The sequence below is a fragment of the Physeter macrocephalus genome, chromosome 7 (assembly GCF_002837175.3).
Source record: "Physeter macrocephalus isolate SW-GA chromosome 7, ASM283717v5, whole genome shotgun sequence".
Lineage (NCBI taxonomy): Eukaryota > Metazoa > Chordata > Mammalia > Artiodactyla > Physeteridae > Physeter > Physeter macrocephalus.
The window spans coordinates 5,552,078-5,575,668 of NC_041220.1; the positions used below are offsets into that span (position 1 = coordinate 5,552,078).

Sequence of the window (23,591 nt, forward strand, 5' to 3'; positions counted from 1 at the left end):
GAATCCATTTTGTTCTATACACAAGCTGAGGCAAAAGGTACTCAGCAGAAGAGCTCTGGATACAGAGTAGATATGCACAATAAATCAAAGATAACATAATCATTCTACCCCTGAGCGAGGTGGAAAATATGGCTTTGGACTCTTTCTTCCTGTGTAATTCTTTCCTGGAAAAATTAAAATCCTGGTTCAACCCCATTCCTTATCCTCTCGATGCCTTACTCTAAGCAGCTGACTATATTTGTATCAGTAGAAGAATACACAGCCATGGAAGACTACTCTCACTTTAAATTCATGAGCAAAATATATCACATGGTTTGTCAGCACTACCCAACACCCTATTACATCCCCTGGTCTTTTCTCCCTCTTTCCTTGTTTATTGTTTCCCAAATTTTTTTCTTTGTTCTCAAAACCCCGAAACTTTCTTCTCTGCCACTTTTAACTCATGCTTCCTTTTTATTTCATTAAGAAATTATAAGCACTCAGATGAGAACCACATACATCTATAGTAGTAAATATGTCCAGCTACCAGCACCAGAAAGGGCCTGTTTTTTCCCTTCCTTCTTGTTAATGGTTGAAGAACCCATGCTCTCATCTAAAGCCAAATCTGGCCCTTGTGCACTGGGTCCCATTCTCTCTAGCTGATCCAAAAGCTCTGCTCTGTCAAGGGCCCCTCTTTCTCTTGTCTCAGAAATGTTCCCTTCTCCGTTTCACTACCCCACTTACACGTCTCCCTTCTGATCACCGTATATAGAGGTGAGAGACAGAGACATAGGAAATCTCTACATGGATCTGCTCCTCTTTAGAGAAACACTCTTCCAGTGAGCTTTCTGTACTTTATCTCTCACCTTCTCAGCTCCTGTTTTCTCTCTTACCAAAGTGAAGCTTGGACTTAATCTTTCCAAACCTGTGGTCATTTCCCGATCCTCATCAGACTTGATCTCAGCCACATGTATTTCAGCTCACCATTCTGGCCACCATGAAAAACTTTCTTACTTAGCTTCTGTTTATCTCCACTATCTAAGTTTTCCTCCTATATCGCTGTCAACTATGTGTCTGTCTTCTTTGTTTGCTTTCCTCCACTTTCTGACTGCTGAAGGTTGTTGAAGTACAGCAAGGTTCTGTCCTCAGCTCTCTTGCTTCCCGGTGTGCACTCATTCATTCTCCAGTTTATCTCAACCATAGAGTTCTTTGGTCTTGACACTTATAATTCTTAAATGTATGTCTTGTGCTCCAAAATCTTCCTTGATTTGCAACGTGATTCCCTCCAAATTTGTTTCTACATAACTCTCTGGATGATAATCACATGCAAAGCTTCTCACTCTTCCTATTTGGCTTTAATTTTTATTATTATCAGGTTTTCAAATGTTCTCTGAAATATCTATAGGAACTCGCTCAGAAAGGATTTTCAAAGTGAAACATAGATCAGATTAATGGAGAATAATTTCCAACTGCATTTTCTAGAACATTTTATCCCCAATTACATATGCTGAATGTAATCAATGGGGAGTTTTCTGTTATCTATTTTTTGCAAAGAAATATCAGAGAGGAAAAATCAACTACACCGGAAAATAACAGTTGTAAAAAATGTTCTTCACTTCGTAAGTTGCAGAAATATCACATTTAACATTTGAGAATCAGATAGTAAGAAAATGAACACCATAAGTGTAGGTGTCAGTGAGAGGTAATGACTGCTACAATATTTAAACAGCTGCAAGATAGAAGAAAAAACATTTGAACTAATAAATTGTTCTCATTTTTTCTGTCATTGTTGAATACTGTGCTCTATTGATAAATATTCATAAATCCATAGAAAACATGAACTAAAATATTAAAATAAAATATTCTTTTTATAACTTGACACCAAAAAATGATAAAAATAAAAATGTACAAAAACAAGTTAAGACTATCCATGTATTTGAAAGTTAAATTTAGCTCCTATATGTCACAAAAAGAGGAAAATTTGACAAAAATTAAATACAATAAGAAGTCCACTTAGTCTCTGAATTTATATGGGGGGGTAGGGGAGTAAAATCACATTGTTATACATCTAATAGGTATTCTATTTATAGTATACGGTAAGCAAAATAAGCCTATAAGTCAGTGAGAAAGGTGACTATGAGATAGATGTTCAATTACAATCAAGAAACTAATAATAAATATGTTTCTAAACTTGAGTTATTTTTTCTTTAAGTAGTTTTATTTACAATTGGAAAACTTATTACCTTCAATTTGTTTATTATGATCTGACAGATTTGGTTCTGCAATAATTTGACCAGAGTCTTTTACACAAGACTGATGTGAACCTAAAAGAAATTATGTGTGGCTTCCCAGACTCAAGGGTGAAAATTTATTCCAATCAAGTGTTCACAGTTATTGAAGTTCCAGTCTTTTAAACCCAGTAATTATCTCTTACTAACTTCTTTTGCCCAAGAACTGTGTTAAATGCATTATTTAATCCTTACAAATACCACGGTGAGAAACATTGTTTCTAAACAACGTAAAATAGTCACATGGAAATTACTATAAAAAATAAATTTTTAAAAATCAAAGGCAAGTAAGCTATTATGGCATTAGAGACTTAAGTGGAATGAATAAGCATACATGCACTAAAAGAGAGGCCAGAAGCCCTTGGTTCCTAACCAAGTAGCTTTAACTTACTGTGTGAATGTTGGCAGCCATTTTAAAAATCTTAGGCTTATTGCCTTCTGGCTTGTTATTATAATGAATTAATATTATAATAGTTGTGAAAGTGTTTTGACATAAATAATACCCAATATTTCTCATTTCTCTCTGATAATATTTTAATACATTTGTTGGGTGGTCCTAACATTTAAATCCTCCTCTTTTGGAGCTTTTCACATTATATGTAAAATCTATAACATATCTACTATCTATAAATGGAAGATAAACACATACACTATGTACTGTTTACAAAATCCTTTACAGAGTTTTCAAAAATCAGGGGAGACATAAACATTTGGTATGATTTTAGTAGCAAATAGTGCATTTACAAGTGTACACCTAACAACGATTCCTAAAGTATGTTATATAGTGGGTTATACGTAGGATTCTGCAGGTCACAGTTTAATTAGAGAGGAGAGTGATAACAAAACTATATTCTTAACACTGATTAAAATTTCAGTGCAAAATAGATATGAAAAATGAAACACAGCTTAGTTGATTTTGTCATCAAATCAGAAAAATTTAATGTACATCTAATGAAATTCAGGGGACTAATAAAATTGGTTTTGAGGTTGTGGGTACAGGATGCATTCAGAGGAACTGGAACTTCTGAGTGTGAGCATTTTGTCCAAGTTATTAATTTCACCACCAATCTGTAATTCCATTTGGCTAATACTGACTAAAAACAAAATAGAATAGAACAGAACAAACAAACCAACATCTGGGTACCATTTTCCAAAGTTGATATTATCAACATAATTATTTTTCATGAAATGGTAAACAAGCCTGTTTCAACATAAAATAGAAGCTTTACCAACATGCCCTTTCCCAAAAAAAAGGCAATTTAAAAGCCCAGGGGGATTATCACAGGCATTTTACTGATCTATTTTAAACTATCATTGGCAGCCCAGTTTTCTAGCCTAAGTTCTAGAAGTTCTGTCTTAAAAAATAATAATACTCAGGAAAGAGAATCAATTAAACATGAAATATGAATGTCTCTCCAGATTATACCAAAGAAAAAGAACACTATGTCAGATCTCATTCAAATAGCACACACATAGCTGTAAAAAAAACATATTTCCCAAGTTGTTACTCTTTGTGATGCACATTTAGGTGCACAGAGCATTTGCATTTATAGCAGTTTTATAATCAATGCAGTAAATGGCCAAAGTGTTTCTGTTCAATTGACTTTCTCATAAAAGGTTTAATTCCCTACTCCTCTTGGCAGAGGTTATATCTTGAGCTTCTTACTCCAGCTTACATCTATACTCTGAGTGTGTAAATTCTGCTGGGTGACCCGGTGTCTGACAGACTGACCCGGCGTCAGATGAGAGGACCTTTTATTTGTTATGTGTAACCACGTGTATTGCAGCAGTTTGAAAGCCATTTGCGGGTGAGGGATGGGAAATTAAAGCAAAACTCTCATCACAGTGAATAACAAGGCATTATATAAAATGGAAAGTTTGATTCTATGGTAAAGATCATCATAAAGTATTTGATGCCAAAAAACAAATACTATAATATTCTATATCCTATTGTAGACAGATTCTTCATAATCAAATAAATGTGAATAGAAATAAATTAGAAAAAAAATTGTGTTCACAGATGTATGTTTTCTCTATAGTTTCAGAAATCATAAATCACTAAAGAAAATTCTTAGTGAATTCATGTCTATGTTTATGAGTCAGTAGTAGTAAATGCTGAGTATACTACAGAGGCATTTAAATATTTAACACAAATAATAATAAGAAGATATATAGATATAGGTTAGATATAAGTATAGATATATGTATTGATATAGAGACAAATATAGACATAAATGTTTTAAATCTAGACTCTAATCTTAATTTTAAAATGATGAATAAATATACAGGCTTAATTATAAATACTAAACATAAATCTGATAAATTTATGATATGTGAAACAAATAGGACTTTGCTTAAAGTTCAAGTCATTAATGAATAATGCAAATCTTCCTTTCTTTAACTTTTTAAAAAGTTTGTTATTATTTTTTCAGTACTTTTTAAATTAAACTCTTCTATTTTACGATAATTATATAGTCATCTGCAATTGCAAGAAATAATAAAGAGAGATTCCATGCATCCTTTACTCATTTCTACCAATGGTAAGTAACGTTTTGCAAAACTATAGTACAATATCATAAACAGGATACCAACTTTGACCCTATCCACTGATCTTACTCAGATTTTCTGTTTTACTTCTATCCATTTGTGTGTGGATATGTGTGTAGTGTTCTAGTCAATTTTACCACCCTGTATTCACCACCCTAGCCAAAAAGATAGGATAATAAAGATCTGAAAATATGTTTAAAATTGATTTTAAGGCATTAGTAATCTTTTAAATCAGAAGTTAACAAACCTCTACTGAACGGATGCAGATAAAGCATTTTTTAGGCTTTGCAGGCCATGCTGTCTCTGTTGTAACGACTCAATTGCCCTTTTGTAGCTCAAAAGCACCCAACGACAAATCCTAAACTAATAGTGTGGCCGTATTCCACTTAAAATTTGCTTACAAAAATAAGCAGTGACCTGGATTTGGCCTATAGGTTCCTGTTTGTTGATTTCTATAAGGTTTTCATAATCAGCTTTTATTAGATCCAAACGTAGAAAACAAATTTTTAAGGAGAAAACATTCCTGTTATTTTGCTTGTTTTGATTTTTTCTATTTGAAAATATTTAATTAAACATAATTTTTTAGCAGTTCTTGAACATAATATTTTGACTTGCTTCTTTCTTTGGGCCATTATTTGAAACAATATAAATTGCTGAAGTTCCACAGAAAGAACAATCCACAAGCACAAGAATTAATTTTAGCCATCACACTATTAGGCCTTCGGCTCCATAGAATCTTCTTTTATGTCCAAAATTTGGCCAATTGCACACTAATAAGACAAGCAATTTATCATTTTATTATATATTATTTACTTCCTTTCTGCTGAAATAAAATCCTCTTATGAGATACATATATATTTATATTAGGCAAAACACCAAAACAAATAAACAAACAGAAGACCCACAAATTCTAAGACCTGGGAAATGTGTTAACCCCTGATAACTCACCCAGTTAATATAAATTAAATTGTAATACTATGCATGATGACAAAGTATTTTGGAAGCAATCACAAATCTAATAAATATGCTTCGTATGTCTGAAGGACAAAAGATTTTTAAACCATTGTTTCATGAAGTAACTCATAAGGAAGGCAACATTACACGCTATATCCAGTTCATTTATTTCCATGCTGATTTGCATACTGCATTGCATTATGCCTAAGCCTCCAGCAATAGAGCAGAACATTAAATACTACAGATTTTTTTCCTCACATGATAATTATCATATATTTCCATATAATCAATCAGCTGGGCCAAACCTCAACATTAGAATATAATTCTAAGTTAATCGCATATTATTTACATAGTTTTATGATACTATACATCAATGGAATAGTAAAATTTTCACTATACCACTTCAGGTCAAAATGACAGAAAAATATTATTTTATGAGTGTTAAAGCACAATGTTAATACAGTTAATTTTAGCTATTTATAAGATAGATTAGATAGAAGAGGATAAGAAACAGAACTTGAAACCAAAGCATCTGTTATTCTTTCAGTAAAAGAAAATAATCTAATGTCATCAATTTCTTCAATATGTGTAATCAAGGTGCACAGATTCACTCTGGTAAAGAAACTATTCTTGTAATTTATCTCATTTATATCAAAGGTCTTCTAGTAGCCACAATGACTACAGAGCCTTCCATCTTAATTCATTTGAAAAGCTGTATGTCTTTTTTTAAATCTCCTTGGAAATAATACTTTATTCTACCAAGTTTGAAAAAGAAAACTTAATTGGTGGGCAAATGAACAACATTGTATGTTACCATACATTTAAGCTAAGAATTAAAATATCACATGAGCTTTTAAGTGTAAAAATACTTCAGCAACATTCTGAGAGCTAGGGATGTAGAACCAATTGAAGATTAGAAATCAAGCTGATCACTGACCTGTTAGAATGATGGAAGTTCTATATACTTAACACGTTAGAATTTCAGTCTGTGTTATGACTATTAATAAAAAAAAATTCTTTCCAGCATAACTAAATAAACAAGAAATAAGCTTATAAATAAATCAAAGGCATTAAAGATGTTTAATGATTTATTTATCCAGCATGTTAAAACAATTTGTCAAATTACTAATTCAGCAGTACTTTTCCATAAACAGTTACCACTGATTTTGAGCACCATGGAAGTAAATACTGCTAACTTTTAAATTTTAAATTATTATCTCAGATTTACTAATTGGGTTTAGCTTGAATTCATAGTTATTTCAGTGGGCATTTACAGGTTCCATATAATTTGAATTATGTGGTACTAGCTGAAGGCATCGTTTTTAATCAGGAAGAAATGAGATGTTCTCACAACATGGCTTGGCATTCATTCTTTCTCAATTTCACTCCAGGTACATTTCAAGGGGTGGAATTGGCTTGTTGACTGAATTGGCCACTCTGTGTCCCTAAGAAAACTGCCATGATTGGGAAGCCATATGGTGCAATGCTGTAAGCTATATTAAATTCTGAGTCATATTTTGGCCAGCTTTGTTCTCATGACTGAGATTCAGAATTGTATCCATGTAAATTTCTATCCACTTGCTGCTCACAAGTGTCATTAAGCTCACATTTTTTTTCATTTTTTTTAGACACTTGCTATATAAAGTGGTGCTAGAGTTTACACTTAAAGGCACTAGTTGAGAAGATGGAAAAAAACAGAGAAAGGTGACACTTTAGGCTCACCCTGTATTTACCTTTGAAGAAGCAGTCTTCATTGTGGACAATGGTAATCTTGTGTTTTTTCAGGCAAGCAGCTCTGTGCACCTCACAGTGGTTTTCATAGAATTCTCCATCAGATCCACACACAGGTTTGTAGTGCCGATTGCAAAGGTCCATGCAGGCACATTCCGCTTGCCCTGTCTCTCTGCTGAGAACACAGTGCCTTCCCAAACCACAGTATTTGTTTTCACAAGATCTCAAAGGGCCATCCTGAATCAGGAATCCTGAGGACAAAGAATAGAAAATCACTTGGATTCATATGTCCAAATAAAATGCTGATGTCAAATTTAAAGGGAAAAGGAAAAAAATAATCTAAGAGAAATATAATATAATCAGAGTTCAGTTGTTCTCAGTGGAGAAGGGACTTGTATTAGAACCAGCAGGTGCACTTTTTCAAAATACCCTTAACATACTCCCTTTCTTTCCCATTTCTCCTTGAGCTCTCACCTCCCTACCCAATGAGTATTACAGTCCTGAAGGACAAGGGCTCTAAAGTTAAAATGCCTGAACTCAAATTCTCTACCAATTATTAGCTTTATGTCCTTGGATAAATTGCTTCTCTGTGCCAGTTGTCCAATCTGTAATACGAGGTTGATAGTATAGATGATCTCCTACAGTTGTAAGGAATAGTACATATACTGGTCCACAGAAAGCACAGCCTTGACACAAAGCAAATGTTTAACAAATGTCAACCTTTACATTAGCAGAATTCTGGTAGGAGAAAAGAAATGTATGTATATAATGTAGGAAATAGGAGAGAATAGGAATAAGAAACAGTGTCTTGAAAACTTCTTTCTGGGTTCTAACATCTGATCCTTTCTTGTTTTGACCTTTGCCACTTGGCAATTACTGATGAATTTCATGACTAAATGAACAAATCGTGAAGAATTTGATTGTCTTGTTACTTGTTCAGTCTAACAATCTACATTTGCATCAGAAAACTATAGGTGGATCTAGCAGTCTTGTACTAAAACCAAACTAAGCAACTTCAATACTCAGGCTTTTATAGGTAAATCTGGCTTTTCTTCTGTGAGAACATTATCTGACTGAAAAGTAAAAAATGTCAGTAAACTGAACATACATACATATATAAATATATAAATATATATATATATAGAGAGAGAAATATATATATATGTATCTCAAGGAATAATAATATTCATATATATACACATGCATAAATGTGTGTGTACATATATTTACCATTGATGACACTTATATACTGCAAAAAATAAAGTTTTGAGAGGTTATAAACTTAAATTACAGTAATTTTATTAGATATTTAGTGTATATTTTCAGCTGGTTGGGTTAAAACTATCTCCCTACATGATTGCATCATAATGATTAAGAACATGGTTTCTGATCCAGAGTTTAAATCATAGCTCCACCAGTTACAAACTTCAGGACCTTGGGTGGGTATCTAACATATCTATAAATTAGTTTCCTCATCTGTAAAATAGGACTAATAGTATATATCCTCAAATGGGTATCAAGATTAAAGGGTTTGTGAGGGAGAGATCAAGATGGCAGAGTAGAAGGAGGCTGGGCTCAACTCCCTTCACAAACACGTCAAACTACAAATCCATGTAGAGTGACACTGACCGAAATCTACCTGGGACTAACACAACAGGTCTTCTACACCAAGGCTATAAATAAAGATCCACAGAGCATCTGATAGGAAGGGAGGAAAGTGATCAGGCATTGACCCACACCCCTAGCAGGGAGAGGAATGAATATCACAGGCTTGGAGATTCTCCCTGGGAGCAAGGGATTCAAGCTACATATTAGGTGCCCCAGCCTGGGGCGTCCAACACCAGGAAGGTGAGCCCTCTTAGCTGGTTTGAAAACCAGTAGGGCTTACCAGAGGGCTGTAAGAACCCAAGACTCCATTCTTAAAAGAGCACACACACAGACTTACTCCCAGTCACATCATGGAGGCAGAAGATGGAAATTCCCTGGGGCTCTGGCCAGCCTGCCAGGACATCCTCTGCACACATCCAGACTGCATGGCCTCCTGCTCCAGCCCATCTTGCTCCGGTGCTACTCCCCACTAAGGCAGAGGCTGTCATTGCCAATGCGACTACACACATCTGGAGGGAATGGAGCCAGCTGAGACCCCAGCCCAGCCTCTGTCCAGTGTGGAGGTAGACATTGCCAGCTCATGAGTCCCTGTGCACACCTGAGAGTGGACATGGTCAATTCAGTGGTGTGGCACTACCTCTGCAGCACCAAGCCAGCCTCTAAAGACAGCGTGCACACCAGGGGGGAAAGTGAAACAAGCGCAGAAGTGCAGCCCCAAGCACTCAAGCCCTGGCTACGTCCCAAATCAAGGTGGAGACTACCAACACACCTGGGTGAAAGCCAAATACCTCAGGGCTCTGGCTCTAGCCCCTCAAGCCTCATCCCTGCCCCAGATAGGGCAGTAATGGTTATTGAGCAAAGACGATGCCCTGACCTTCACCTGGCTCTGGTTGTGGCCCAAATACACCAGCGCCACCACCCACCAAAGCGGGACACCCAAGGGAAGGGCACAGCCTGTGCTCTCCTCAGATCCAGCTCTCCCACCAGAGCCACTGAACGAACATGCGCAGAGTGTATAAGGACACTCCCACACAAGGACACACCATCAAGCCTGGGATAGGCAACTGTTTCACCTAGTTTCATAGAGAAAAAGAAAGTTAAACATAATGAGAAGACAGAGGAATATATTTCAAATGAAAGAATAACAGCACAAACAAATGAACAAACAAAAATCCCTGAAAAAAACCCTAGTGAAATAGAGGAAAATAATTTACCTGATAGAGTTCAAAGCAATAATAGTAAGAATGCTAACTGAACTGGGGGGGTGTGGGGGAAACATGAACACAGTCAAATTTTAACAAAGAACTATAAAATATAAAAAAGAACCAGTGAGAGCTGAAGAAAACCATAACTAAAATTAAACAAAAAACACACTAGAGGGAATTAACAGCAGACTAGGTAAACAGAAGAACACATAAGTGATCTGGAAGATAGATAATGGAAATTGCTCAAACAGAGCAGCAAAAATAAAGATTTTTTTTTTTTAATGAGTAGTTTAAAGGACCTCTGGGACAACATCAAGTGTATTAACATTTTCATTATAGGTGTTGAGAAGAAGAGAGAGAGGAAAAGGTGGAAAGTGTATTTGATGTAATTATGGCTGAAAACATCCTGAACCTGAGGAAAGAAACAAATATACAGATCAGGAAGCACAGAGGGTACCGAACAAGATGAACCCAAAGAGACCCACACCAAGACAAACCATAAATGGCATAGAGAAAAAGAAAGAGTCACACAGAAGGGAACCCCCAAAAAGCTATCAGCTCATTTCTCTGCAGAAACTTTTCAGGCCAGAATGGAATGGCCTGATATATGCAAAGTGGTGAAAGCAAAAACCTAGGATACTCTACCCAGCAAGGTTATCATTCAGAATTGAGGCAGAGATAAAGAACTTCTCAGAGAAGCGAAAGCTAGAAGAATTGATCAATATTAAACTGACTTTACAAGAAGTGTTAAAGAGTCTTCTTTAAGTGAAAATAAAAGGCTACAACAAGAAATAAGAAATTATAGGGTGGAAAAATTCCCACTAGAAAAGGCAAGTACATAGTAAAGACTGTGGATCAATTGCTTCAATAATCTAGTATAAAGGTTAAAAGACACAAATTATAAAATCAACTATAGGTACAATAAACAGTTAAGGGTTAGACATTAAGATGTAAAATATGAAATCAAAAATATAAAATGTGGTGGGGGAGTAAGAAATATACAGGTTTTAGAACGTGTTTGTACTTTTTGTACTTAAACGACTATCAGGTTAAATCAAGCAGATATACTTATAGGTCAACATATATGAACTTTATGGTAACCGCAAAACAAAAACCTACAATAGATATACAAACCTAGAGAGAAGGAAACACAAATATGACACTGAAGAAAATCATCAAAAAACAAAGAAAAGACTAAAAAGAAAAAAAAGAAAACAGAGAAAAACTAAAACAAAAGCCAGTAAACAAATAACAAAATGGCAGTAACTACATACCTATCAATAATCACTTTAAATGTCAAAGGACTAAATTCTCCAATCAGAAGACATAGGGTAGCAGATTGGATTAAAACACACAAAAAAACGAACAAACGAAAAACAGTACCCATCTATATGCTGCTTACAAGAGAATCACTTTAGAGCTAAAGACACACACAGACTCAAGGTGTGGGATGGAAAAAGATATGCCATGGAAATGGAAACAAAAGTAAGCTGGGTAGGCTTTTTATTTTAAAGTAGATTTTAAAACAAAGTCTATAATAAAAGACAAAGAAGGACATCATATTATGGAAAAGAGATCAATACAATAAAAAGATATAGCATTTTTAAACATAAATGCACCTAATATAGGAGTGCTTAAATATATAAAGCAACAATTAATGGGCATAAAGGGAGAAATTGACAATAATCCAGTAATGGTAGGGGATTTTAACACCATACTTTTATCCAGATAGAAAATTAATAAAGAAACAATGGCCTTAAATGACACATTATAACAGTTAGATTTTATATATATATATATATATATATATATATATATATCTTACATTTAAAGGAATTAGAAAAAAGAACAAATAAAGCCTAAAGTCATCACAAGGAAGAAAGTGATAAAGATCACACAAAAAATAGAGACAAAAAAATAGAAAAGATCAATGAAACCAAAGCTGTTTTTTTTTTAAAGATAAACAAAACTGAGTTAGGTTCATTAAGAAAAAAAAATAAAAAAGGACCCACATAAACAAAATAAAAAATGAAAGAGGAAAAATTACAACTGTTATGACAAAAATACAATAATAAGAGATTTTGTGAACAATGATATGCCAACAAATTGAACAACCTAGAATTGGATACATTCCTAGAAACATACAATTGTTCAAGACTGAATCAGAAGAAATAGACACTCTGAATAGACTGATTATTAGAATTGAAATTGAATCAGTAATCAAAACACTACTGACAACTATAAGTCCAGGACTGGATGGCTTCACAGGAGAATTCTACTGAACATGTAAAAATAGTTAGTACCTATCTTTCTCAAACTACTCCAAAAAAGTGAAGAGGAGGGAACATGCCCAAATTCAGTCTGGGAGGCCACCATTACCCTGATACCACGACAAAATGATAATTACATGACAATATTCCTGAAGAATATAGATTGAAAAATCCTCAACAAAATAAAAACAAACTCAATTAAACAATATATAAAAAGGATCATTCACTATGATCAAGTGGGATTTATTTCAAGGATGCAAGCTTGCTTCATAACTGCAAATCAATGTGATACATCACATTAAAAATACAAAGGATAAAAAGCACATAATCATCTTGATAGATGGAAAAAAAGCATTTTATCAAATTCAACACACATTCGTCCTAAAAATTCTCAAAAAAGTGGTATAGAATAAATATTTCTTAAGCATAATAAAGGCCATTATGACAAACCCACAGCTAGCATCATACTCAACTGTTAAAACCTGAAAGCTTTTCCTCTAAAATCAGGAACAAGACAAGGATAGCCACTCTCACCATTTCTATTTAACATATTATTTGACGTCCTAGCCACCAAAATCAAACAAGAAAAAGAATGAAAAGGCATCCAAAGTGAAAGCGAAGACATAAAACTGTCACTATTTGCAGAGGATAGGATACTATAATAGAAAATCCTAAGGTCTCCACCAAAAAACTATTAGGACTAACAAATGAATCCAGTAAAGCTGCAAGATACAAGATAAATATACAGAAATCTGTTGCTTTTTATCCACTAGTAATAAACTATCAAAAAGAGAAAGCAAGAGGGCTTCCCTGGTGGCGCAGTGGTTGAGAGTCCACCTGCCGATGCAGGGGACACGGGTTCATGCCCCGGTCAGGGAAGATCCCACATGTCGCAGAGCAGCTGGGCCTGTGAGACATGGTCGCTGAGCCTGCGCATCCGGAGCCTGTGCTCCACAGTGGGAGAGGCCACAACAGGCCCGTGTAACGCAAAAAAAAAAAAAAAAAAAAAAAAAAAAAAAAAAACAAAAAAAAACAGAGAAAGCAAGAAAATAGTCCCATTTACAATAGCATTAAAATGAATAAAATACATAGGAATAAACTTAAAGGACGAGGTGAAGACCTACACTCTGAAAACTATGAGACAATGATGAAGGAAACTGAAGATGATACAGGAAAATTGAAAGACATCCTGTGTTCATGTATTGGAAGAATCAATACTGTTGAAGTGTCCATAAAGCAATCAACAAATTTAGTGCAATCCTTATCAATATACCCATGACTTTTTTCACAGAACTAGAACAAACAATCCTAAAATTTATATGGAAGCATAAATGACCCCAAATAGCCAAAGAAATCTTGAGAAATAAGAACAAGACTGGAGGTATCACACCACCTGACTTCAGACACTACAAAACTAAAGTGATCAGAACACTATGGCACTGGCACAAAAACAGACACATAGGTCAATGGAACGGAACAGAGAGCCCAGAAACAAACTCATGCACATGTGGTCAATTAAACTATATCAAAGGAGGCAAAAATATATAATGGGGAAAATACAGTCTCTTTAATACCTGGTGATGGAAAATTGGAACTCTATATGTAGAAGAATGGCATTAGAACATTTTCTCTCACCTTATACAAAAATAAACTCAAAATGGATTAAAGACCTAAATGTAAGATATGAAACCATAAAACTCCTAGGGCAAATAAGTCAGCACACTCTTTCACATACATATTAGCAATAGTTTTTTAGATCTCTCTCCTCATGCAAGGGAAACAAAAGCAAAAATAAACAAATGGCACCTAATTAAATGTAAAAGTTGTTTCACAGCAAAGAAAACCATCAACAAAACGAAACAACCACCAACTGAATGGAATATGTTTGCAAAGGATATGGCTAATTAGGGATTAATATCCAAAATATATAAACACCTCATGCAACTCAATATCAAAAAAATAAACAATCCAGTTCAAAAATGGGCAGAAGACCTGATAGACATTTTTCCAAAGACATACAGATGGCCAAGAGAACATGAAAAGAAGTTCAACATCACTAATCATGAGGAAAATGAAAATCAAAACCAAAATGAGATATCACATCACACCTGCCAGAATGGTTATTGTCAAGAACACAACAAATAATAAATGTTGTGAGATGTGGAGAAAAAGGAATAACAGTTTGCCCCAGCAATTCTACTCCTGGGTATATATCCAGGGAAAATGAAAAAAAACTAATTCAAAAAGACACATGCATCCCAGTGTTCAGAGCAACACTATTTACAACAGCCAAGATATGGAAGCAACCTCAGTGTCCATCAACAGATGAATGGATAAAGAAGATGTGGTGTATATACACAATGGAATATTACTCAGCCATAAAAAGAATAACATTTTGCTATTTGCAGCAACATGGATAGACCTGAAGAGCATTATGCTTAGTGAAGTAACTCAGACAGAGAAAGAAGAATGTTATATGTTTTCATTTATATGTAGAATCTAAAAATTAAAACAAACTCATGAATATAACAAAATAGAAACAGACTCATAGACAAGTGAACAAACTAGTAGTTATCAGTGCAGAGAGGGGTGGAGAAGGAAGCAAGTTAGGAGAGGGAGAGTAAGAGGTACACACTACTAGGTAGAATATAAATGAGATACAGGATGTAATGTACAGCACACGGAATATAGCCAATATGCTATAATACCTTTAAATGTAGTATAACCTATACAAATATCTAATCACAGTGCTGTACACCTGAGACTAACATAACATTTTAAATCACCTATACTTCATTTGAAAACAAAATTAAAAATCTTGGCACATGGAAAACTCCATTTAAGTGTTAGTTATTATTATTATTACTTTTTAAAGTAATTAATTTTCATAAGAACAGATATAAAAATAAAAAAGTATTTAAATAATCAATTTGTTTTTATAAATAAAACCCATTAGGCATTTTGATTTTCATATAATGCATGTATTTCCATGTGGAATTTAGAAAAAATTGAAATTAACAAAAGGACCAAGACTATCAATAGTATAATTTAAAACATAATTTATATTTTTGATAGAACTGTAAATTGGAACAACTGTTCTTCAAAGCAACTTAAAATTATTTGCACTCTTTGATACCATATTATAATCTTTGTGAAACATTCTAAACCATTTAGAACAAAAAATAAGAAAAAAGACAATAAAATTTATTGAATCAAGCTTTCCAATGTAGTGTTACTTTAAATAATTGATAATTACTATGAAATATTTAGTAGATTTTGGAAAATATATTTAATGCAGTATTTCTTGAAGTGTGGCACTTTAGAATGGCCTACAGAAGTTTTATAGCATAGATTCAGCCTTCATTTTACCCTAGAGTTTCTGACTCAGTTGATCTGGGATTGAACCCCAAATTTATATTTCTAATTTCCCAGGTGATGATGCTATTTTGGTTTCTGGTATCAAACTTTTGGGCCTTTGACTTAATGAAATCCTAATTGCTAATTAAAATAAATATGACAAAAACAAAAAGACTAGGTAAACAATTATGAAATATTATTAAGTGGAAAAGTGAGAACTTTATGTCATGATTAAAACCAGATAAAATCAAGTGAGTATTTGAATGAAACTAAGAAAGCATACATAAAAATGAACACAATTGATTAGCTAATTGGATATTATATTGGGCAAATTTTTCTACTTTTACATAATTGCTTTTTTAGTGTTCAATACATTAATAAAAGAAATTCCATAATTGTGTCAATTACAACTGTAAAATAATGACTGATTTCACTTTGGAAAATATTTTTCTTCATTTTTATACTTATTCCTATTGTTGATCTTATGTTTCTAGGGTCCAAAATGGGGCTGCCATTATAGCACAGGGATTTGACTCATATAGTTGTATTTTGTACAGTTTTATATCTTATATTTTCCTTATTTCCTTAATATCTTACTAACAACTAGTTTCTTGCTATCAAATAGTTTAAAAGTTATGAATGGAGTATTTTATTTTTTTATTATCTAAGAATGAGTTTAAGGTCAACTGGGTCAAGATATTATTTTACGTTTTGGTCACAAACTAAGGTGGCTAACCAAATCAGTACAATTTCTAAAAAAGAAGGAATGCTTTGCTATAAAATGAGGTCATTTATGGTATATTTATGTCAATGAGTATCTTTCCTTGATTCTCTCTTCTTCAATTTTTCCTCTTTTTTCTTGTACTCCAGTTCAGAGATTTGTATTAGAATGGCCAATAGCCATTTTCTAGAAGTTAATGAACTATTTTACACTAGCTAGAAGCCGTGTGTTGCATATAGCTGCTACAATTAAAGGAAATTTAATTAATTCATATGCAATCCAAAAGAAAGCTCATATTATGTAAATGAATAACTAGAACATACCCTTTCTGACAGTAATTATCCATGACTAATGCTGAACTTAAGTATCAGCTGAGATTAACTCAATTTAATCTGATCAACATGTCAAAGCTTTGTTTTAAATATACTCAGTCAGATAACACACTAAATGAATTTTAACCAAGAACTTCTATCTTGTTATCTCGCAACTTGATAAAATAACATGAGTTCCCACAAAAGTGCTATATATTTAACAAGCACATTATTTTATAACTTCTATGCCTTCAGGGCATTACAAAGATTCCTCAGATTTAAAATAAACAAAGAACTGAAACAAAAGATGAAAGACACCAAGTCATAAAGCAAAATCATTCTATATAATTCTAAAGATAGTCTTCTCAGATTCTCAATGATGATGCAATTCTCTTCAAGTGGTTTATGTATATATACTTTATCAAATACGTACTTCATATAGAGTGGATCTAATTTGAAATAAACTTTAATAAAATGTATTATTTTTATGTGCAAGGTACTATACTAGATACTATAGAATAGATCAAAAGAGCAGTCACTGATACTATTTCTAGTGGCTTAAAAAGGGCTTAAGGCAGGCCTTGGGCCCAAGGAGAAAGTTAAAAATTTAGGGACATACTTAGGAGCACAAAGGAGAGATGAATAATATCAGGTAAGACCTCACAAATATTATATCATGTCATGGTTCAGGTTATGTTCCAGGAATGGGTTAGGAATTCAGAAGGCTGATATATGAAATAGACAAGGTATGAATTAAAGATTGATGTTGGATATAAAACAGTAACAGCAGAGGGAAGAAAGAACCAGATTTTGATGAGCTAACTACCTCTAATGATAATAGTGGAACATAAGCAAAACTAATTAGAGTGCCAATTTATTTGAGGTGTTAATTTTCTCATAAAAATGTATGTTTTGATACAAAATGTAAGTATTATGTTAACTTTGATTTGTTAAAAAGAACAACAGATTTGGGGGAAGAGAATAGGATTACAGTCTTTGTATTTCCATTACCTATTGGACTGACCTCAGCTGGGCTGCAATCTCCTTGGGTCAGATGTTTAAATGGTAAGATAAAAGGAAACTGCTAAACCATCTTTAGATTCACTCTCATCTGAATAAAATCCTTTCATTTAAGAGTGCTTGGGAAAACCATTTCTAATAAAAAGAAATGTTCTGAGAATATATTTAGGAATCTTTCTCTAGAGTGCCTAATAGGTAAACTTCACCTGCAGGAAACAATCATATACTCATAATTCTCTACTTTAAACAATATTTATGTACTCTAGAAATAGTATCAGAGACCTTCAAGATGGCGGAGGAGTAAGACATGGAGATCACCTTCCTCCCCACAGATACATCAAAACTACATCTACACGTGGAACAACCTACAGAACACCTACTGAACGCTGGCAGAAGACCTCAGACCTCCCAAAAGGCAAGAAACTCCCCACGTACCTGGGTAGGGCAAAAGAAAAAAGGAAAAACAGAGACGAAAGAATAGGGACGGGACCTGCATCACTGGGAGGGAGCCGTGAAGGAGGAAATGTTTCCACACACTAGAAGCCCCTTCGCGGGCGGAGACTGCGGGTGGCGGTGGTGGGGAGCTTCGGAGCCACGGAGGAGAGCGCAGTCACAGGGGTGCGGAGGGCAAAGTAGAGAGATTCCCGCACAGAGGATAGAAGCCCCTTCGCGGGCGGAGACTGCGGGCGGCGGTGGTGGGGAGCTTCGGAGCCACGGAGGAGAGCGCAGCCACAGGGGTGCGGAGGGCAAAGCGGAGAGATTCCCGCAGAGTATCGGTGCCGACCAGCACTCACCAGCCCGAGAGGCTTGTCTGCTCACCCGCCGGAAAGGGCGGGGGCTGAGAGTTGAGGCTCGGGCTTTGGTCAGATCCCAGGGAGAGGACTGGGGTTGGTGGCGTGACCACAGCCTGAAGGGGCTAGTGCTCCATGGCTGGCCGGGAGGGAGTCCGGGAGAAGTCTGGAGCTGCTGAAGAGACGAGAGACCATGGTTTTGGGGTGTGTGAAGAGAGAGGCTTCCTGCTCCATGTGCCCACAGATGGCAGAGTGCCACCTAAGTGAGCTCCAGAGACAGGCACAAGCTGCAGCTATCATGTCAGACCCCAGATAGGGGCACAGACCACTATTGCTTCCGCTGCTACCACCAAGAATCCTGTGTGCAAGCCCAGGTCACTACCCACACCCCCCAGGGAGGCTGTGCAGCCCGCCACTGCCAGGGTCCCGTGATCCAGGGACAACTTCCCCAGGAGAACGTGCGGTGCGCCTCAGGCTGGTGCAATGTCACGCTGGCCTCTGCCGCCTCAGGTTCTCCCCACATTCCAAATATGACTACCGTGCCCTTCCCTCCCCCCGGCCTGAGTGAGCAACAGAGCCCTAAACAGCCACTGCTTTAAGCACCTCCTGTCTGAGCAGGGAACAGATGCATTAGGGCAGCCTACATGCAGAGGTAGAGCCAAAACCAAAGCTGAACCCCAGGAGCTGTGCAAACAACGAGGAGAAAGGGAAATCTCTCCCAGCAGCCTCAGGAGCAGCGGATTAAATCCCTGCAAGTGGTTTGATTAACCCTGCATCTGTGAAATGCCTGAATAGACAACAAATATTCCCAGAATTGAGGTGGTGGAATTTGGGAGCAACTGTAGATTTGGGGTTTGCTTTCTGTTTCATTTGTTTTTGGTTTTATGTTTATCTTAGTGTAGATTTTAGTTGTTGTTTTCATTGGTGGGTTTGTTTATTGGTTTGGTTGCTCTCTTTCTTTTTCTTTTTTCTCTTTTTGTGATTGTGTGTGTGTGTGTTTCTTTGTGAGATTCTGTCAGTTTAGTTTTGCATTTACCATTTGCCTTGGGGTTCTGTATGTTCATTTTTTGTTTTTGTTTTTATGAGTGTGTGTGTATGTTTCTATGTATAATTTTGTCTGCTTAGTTTTGCTTTTACCATTTGTTTTGGAGTTCTGTTTGTTAATTTTTTTTTTCTTTTTCTTCCTTTCTTCTGTGCCATGCAGCTGGCAGGGTCTTGGTGCTCTGGCTGGGTTTCGGGCCTGAGCCTTTGAAGTGGAAAAGCGAGTCCAGGATATTGAAATACCAGAGACCTCCCAGCCCCATGTAATATTAATTGGAGAGAGCTCTCCCAGAGATCTCTGTCGCAACACTAAGACCCAGCTCCACCCAACGGCCAGCAAACCCCAGTGCAGTAAGCCCCATGACAAACAACTGGCAAGACAAGTACACAACCCCATCCATTAGAAGACAGCCTGTCTAAAGTCACACTAAGCTCACAGACACCCAAAACACACCAGCAGACATGGCCCAGCCCACCAGAGGACCAAATCCAGCTCCATCCACCAGAACACAGGCACCATGCCCACCCAACAGCAAGCCTGTAGAAGCCCTGAAACAACCTCATCCACTGGTGACAGACACCAAAAATAACAGGAAATACAAACCTGCAGACTGCAAAAAGGAGACCCCGAACACTGTAGGTTAAACAAAATGAGAAGACAGAGAAATATGCAGCAGATGAAGGAGCAAAGTGGAAACCCACCAGACCAAACAAATAAAGAGGAAATAGGAAGTCTACCTGAAAAGGAATTCAGAGTAATGACAGTAAAGATGATCCAAATTTCAGAAGTAGAATGGAGAAAACTCTAGAAATGTTTAACAAGGACCTAGAAGAACTAAGGAGCAAACAAGCAATGATGAACAACACATATAAATGAAATTAAAAATACTCTAGAAGGAATTAAAAGCAGAATAACTGAAGCAAAAGAATGGATAAGTGTCCTGGAAGATAGAATACTGAAAATAACTGCCACAGAGCAGAATAAAGAAAAAAGAATGAAAATAAATGAGGACAGTCTCAGAGACCTCTGGGACAACATTAAATGAACCAACATTTGAATTATAGGCATCCCAGGAGAAGAAGAGAAAAAGAAAAGGTTTGAGAATATATTTGAAGAGATTATAGTTGAAAACTTCCCTAATATGGGGAAGGAAATAGCCAAGTCCAGGAAGTAGAGTGAGTCCCATACAGGACAAATCCAAGGAGAAATATGCCAAGACACGTATTAATAAAACAAACATAAATTAAATTTTGAGAAAAAATATTAAAAGCTGCAAGGGAAAAGCAACAAATAACATACAAGAGAAACCCCATAAAGTTAACAGCTGAGATTTCAGCAGAAACTCTGCAAGAAAGAAGGGAGGGGCAGGACATATTCAAAGTGCTGAAAGGGGAAAACCTGCAACCAAGATTACTCTACCCAGCAAGGATCTCATTCCGATTCAATGGAAAAATTAAAACATTTAAAGACAAGCAAAAGCTAAGAGAATTCAGCACCACTAAACCAGCATACAACAAATGCTAAAGGAACTTCTCTAGGCAGGAAATACAAGAGAAGGAAAAGACCTACAATAACAAACCTAAAGAGCAAACAAACAATGATGAACAACACTATAAATGAAATTAAAAATTCTGAAACAATTCAGTAAATGGTAATAGGACCATACATATCGATAATTACCTTAAATGTAAATGGATTAAATGCTCCCACCAAAAGACACAGAGTGGCTGCATGGATACAAGAACAAGACCCATATATATGCTGTCTACAAGAGACCCACTTCAGACCTAGGGACACATACAGACTGAAAGTGAGGGGATGGAAAAAGATATTCCATGCAAATGGAAATCAAAAGAAAGCTGGAGTAGCAATTCTCATATCAGACAAAATAGACTTTAAAATAAAGACTATTACAAGAGACAAAGAAGGACACTACATAATGATCAAGGGATCAATCAAAGAAGAATATATAACAATTGTAAATATTTATACACCCAACGTAGGAGGACGTCAATACATAAAGCAAATGCTATGATCCATAAAAGGGGAAATCAACAGTAACACAATCATAGTAGGGGATTTTAACACCCCACATTCACCAATGGACAGATCATCCAAAGTGAAAATAAATAAGGAAACACAAGCTTAAAATGACACATTAGACCTGATGGACTTAACAGCTATTTATAGGACATTCCATCCAAAAACAACAGAAAAAACTTTCTTCTCAAGTGCTCATGGAACATTCTCCAGGATAGATCATGTCTTGGGTCACAAAGCAAGCTTTGGTAAATTTAAGAAAATTGAAATCATATCAAGTCTCTTTTCTGACTACAACACTATGAGACTAGCTATCAATTACAGGAAAAAAAAAAAACCAACTGTAAAAAATACAAACACATGGAGGCTAAAAAACACACTACTAAATAACCAAGAGATCACTGAAGAAACCAAATAGGAAATCAACAAATCCCTAGAAACAAATCACAATGAAAACACGATGACCCAAAATCTATGGGTTAGTTTCAGCAAAACAGTTCTTTGAGAAGATAAACAAAATTCATAAATCATTAGCCAGACTCATCAAGAAAAAGGGAGAAGACTCAAATCAACAGAATTAGAAATGAAAAGTAGAAGTAACAACTGACACTGCAGAAATGCATAGGATCATGAGAGACTACTGCAAGCAATTATATGCCAATAAAATGGACAACCTGGAAGAAATGAACAAATTCTTAGAAAAGTACAAACTTCCAAGACTGAACCAGGAAAGAAGAGATAATATGAACAGACCAATCACAAGCACTGAAATTGAAACTGTGATTTAAAATCTTCCAAAAAACAAAAGCCCAGGACCAGAGAGGTTCACAGGAGATATCTATCAAACATTTACAGAAGAGCTAACACCCATGCTTCTCAATCTCTTCCAAAATATAGCAGAGGGAGGAACACTCCCAAACTCATTCTATGAGGCCACAATCACCCAATACCAAAACGAGAAAAAGATGTCATAAAAAAAAGAAAACTACAGGCCAATATCACTGATGAACATAAATGCAAAAATCCTCAACAAAATTCTAGCAAACAGAATCCAACAGCACACTAAAAGGATCATACACCATGAACAAGTGGGGTTTATCCCAGGAATGCAAGGACTCTTCAATATATGCAAATTAATCAAAGTGATACACCATATTAACAAATTGATGGATAAAAACCATATAATAATCTCAATAGATGCAGTAAAAGCTTTCGACAAATTTCAATACTCATTTATGATTAAAAACTCTCCAGAAAGTAGGCATAGAAGGAACCCACCTCAACAAAATTAAGACTTTATATGACAAACCCACAGCCAACATCATTCTCAATGGTGAAAAACTGAACACATTTGCTCTAAGATGAGGAAAAAGAAGAGGGTGCCGACTCTCACCACTATTATTCCACATAGCTTAGGAAGTTTTAGCCATGGCAATCAGAGAAGAAAAAGAAATAAAAGGAATCCAAATCTGAAAAGAAGATTTAAAATGTTCACTGTTTGCAGATGACATGATACTATACATAGATATTTCTAAAGATGTTACCAGAAAACTACTAGAGCTAATCAATAAATTTGGTAAGGCTGCAGGATACAAAATTAATGCACAGAAATCTCTGGCATTCTTATACACTAATGATGAAAAATCTGGAAGAGAAATTAAGGAAACACTCCCATTTACTACTGCAACAAAAAGAATAAAATACCTAGGAATAAACCTACCTAAGGA

General features: G+C 35.5%; 1 protein-coding gene across 3 annotated transcripts in view; it reads right to left on the reverse strand.

Annotated features, from left to right (window-relative positions):
• Positions 1-23,591, reverse strand: part of FSTL5 (follistatin like 5) — a 786,036-nt gene that overhangs the window by 550,356 nt on the left and 212,089 nt on the right. For all 3 annotated transcript variants that reach the window (XM_024126648.1, XM_024126650.1, XM_024126649.1), the window contains exon 3: positions 7,502-7,750. In XM_024126648.1, coding sequence (XP_023982416.1) covers positions 7,502-7,750 — 249 coding nt within the window. The remainder of the gene's footprint in view (positions 1-7,501; positions 7,751-23,591) is intronic.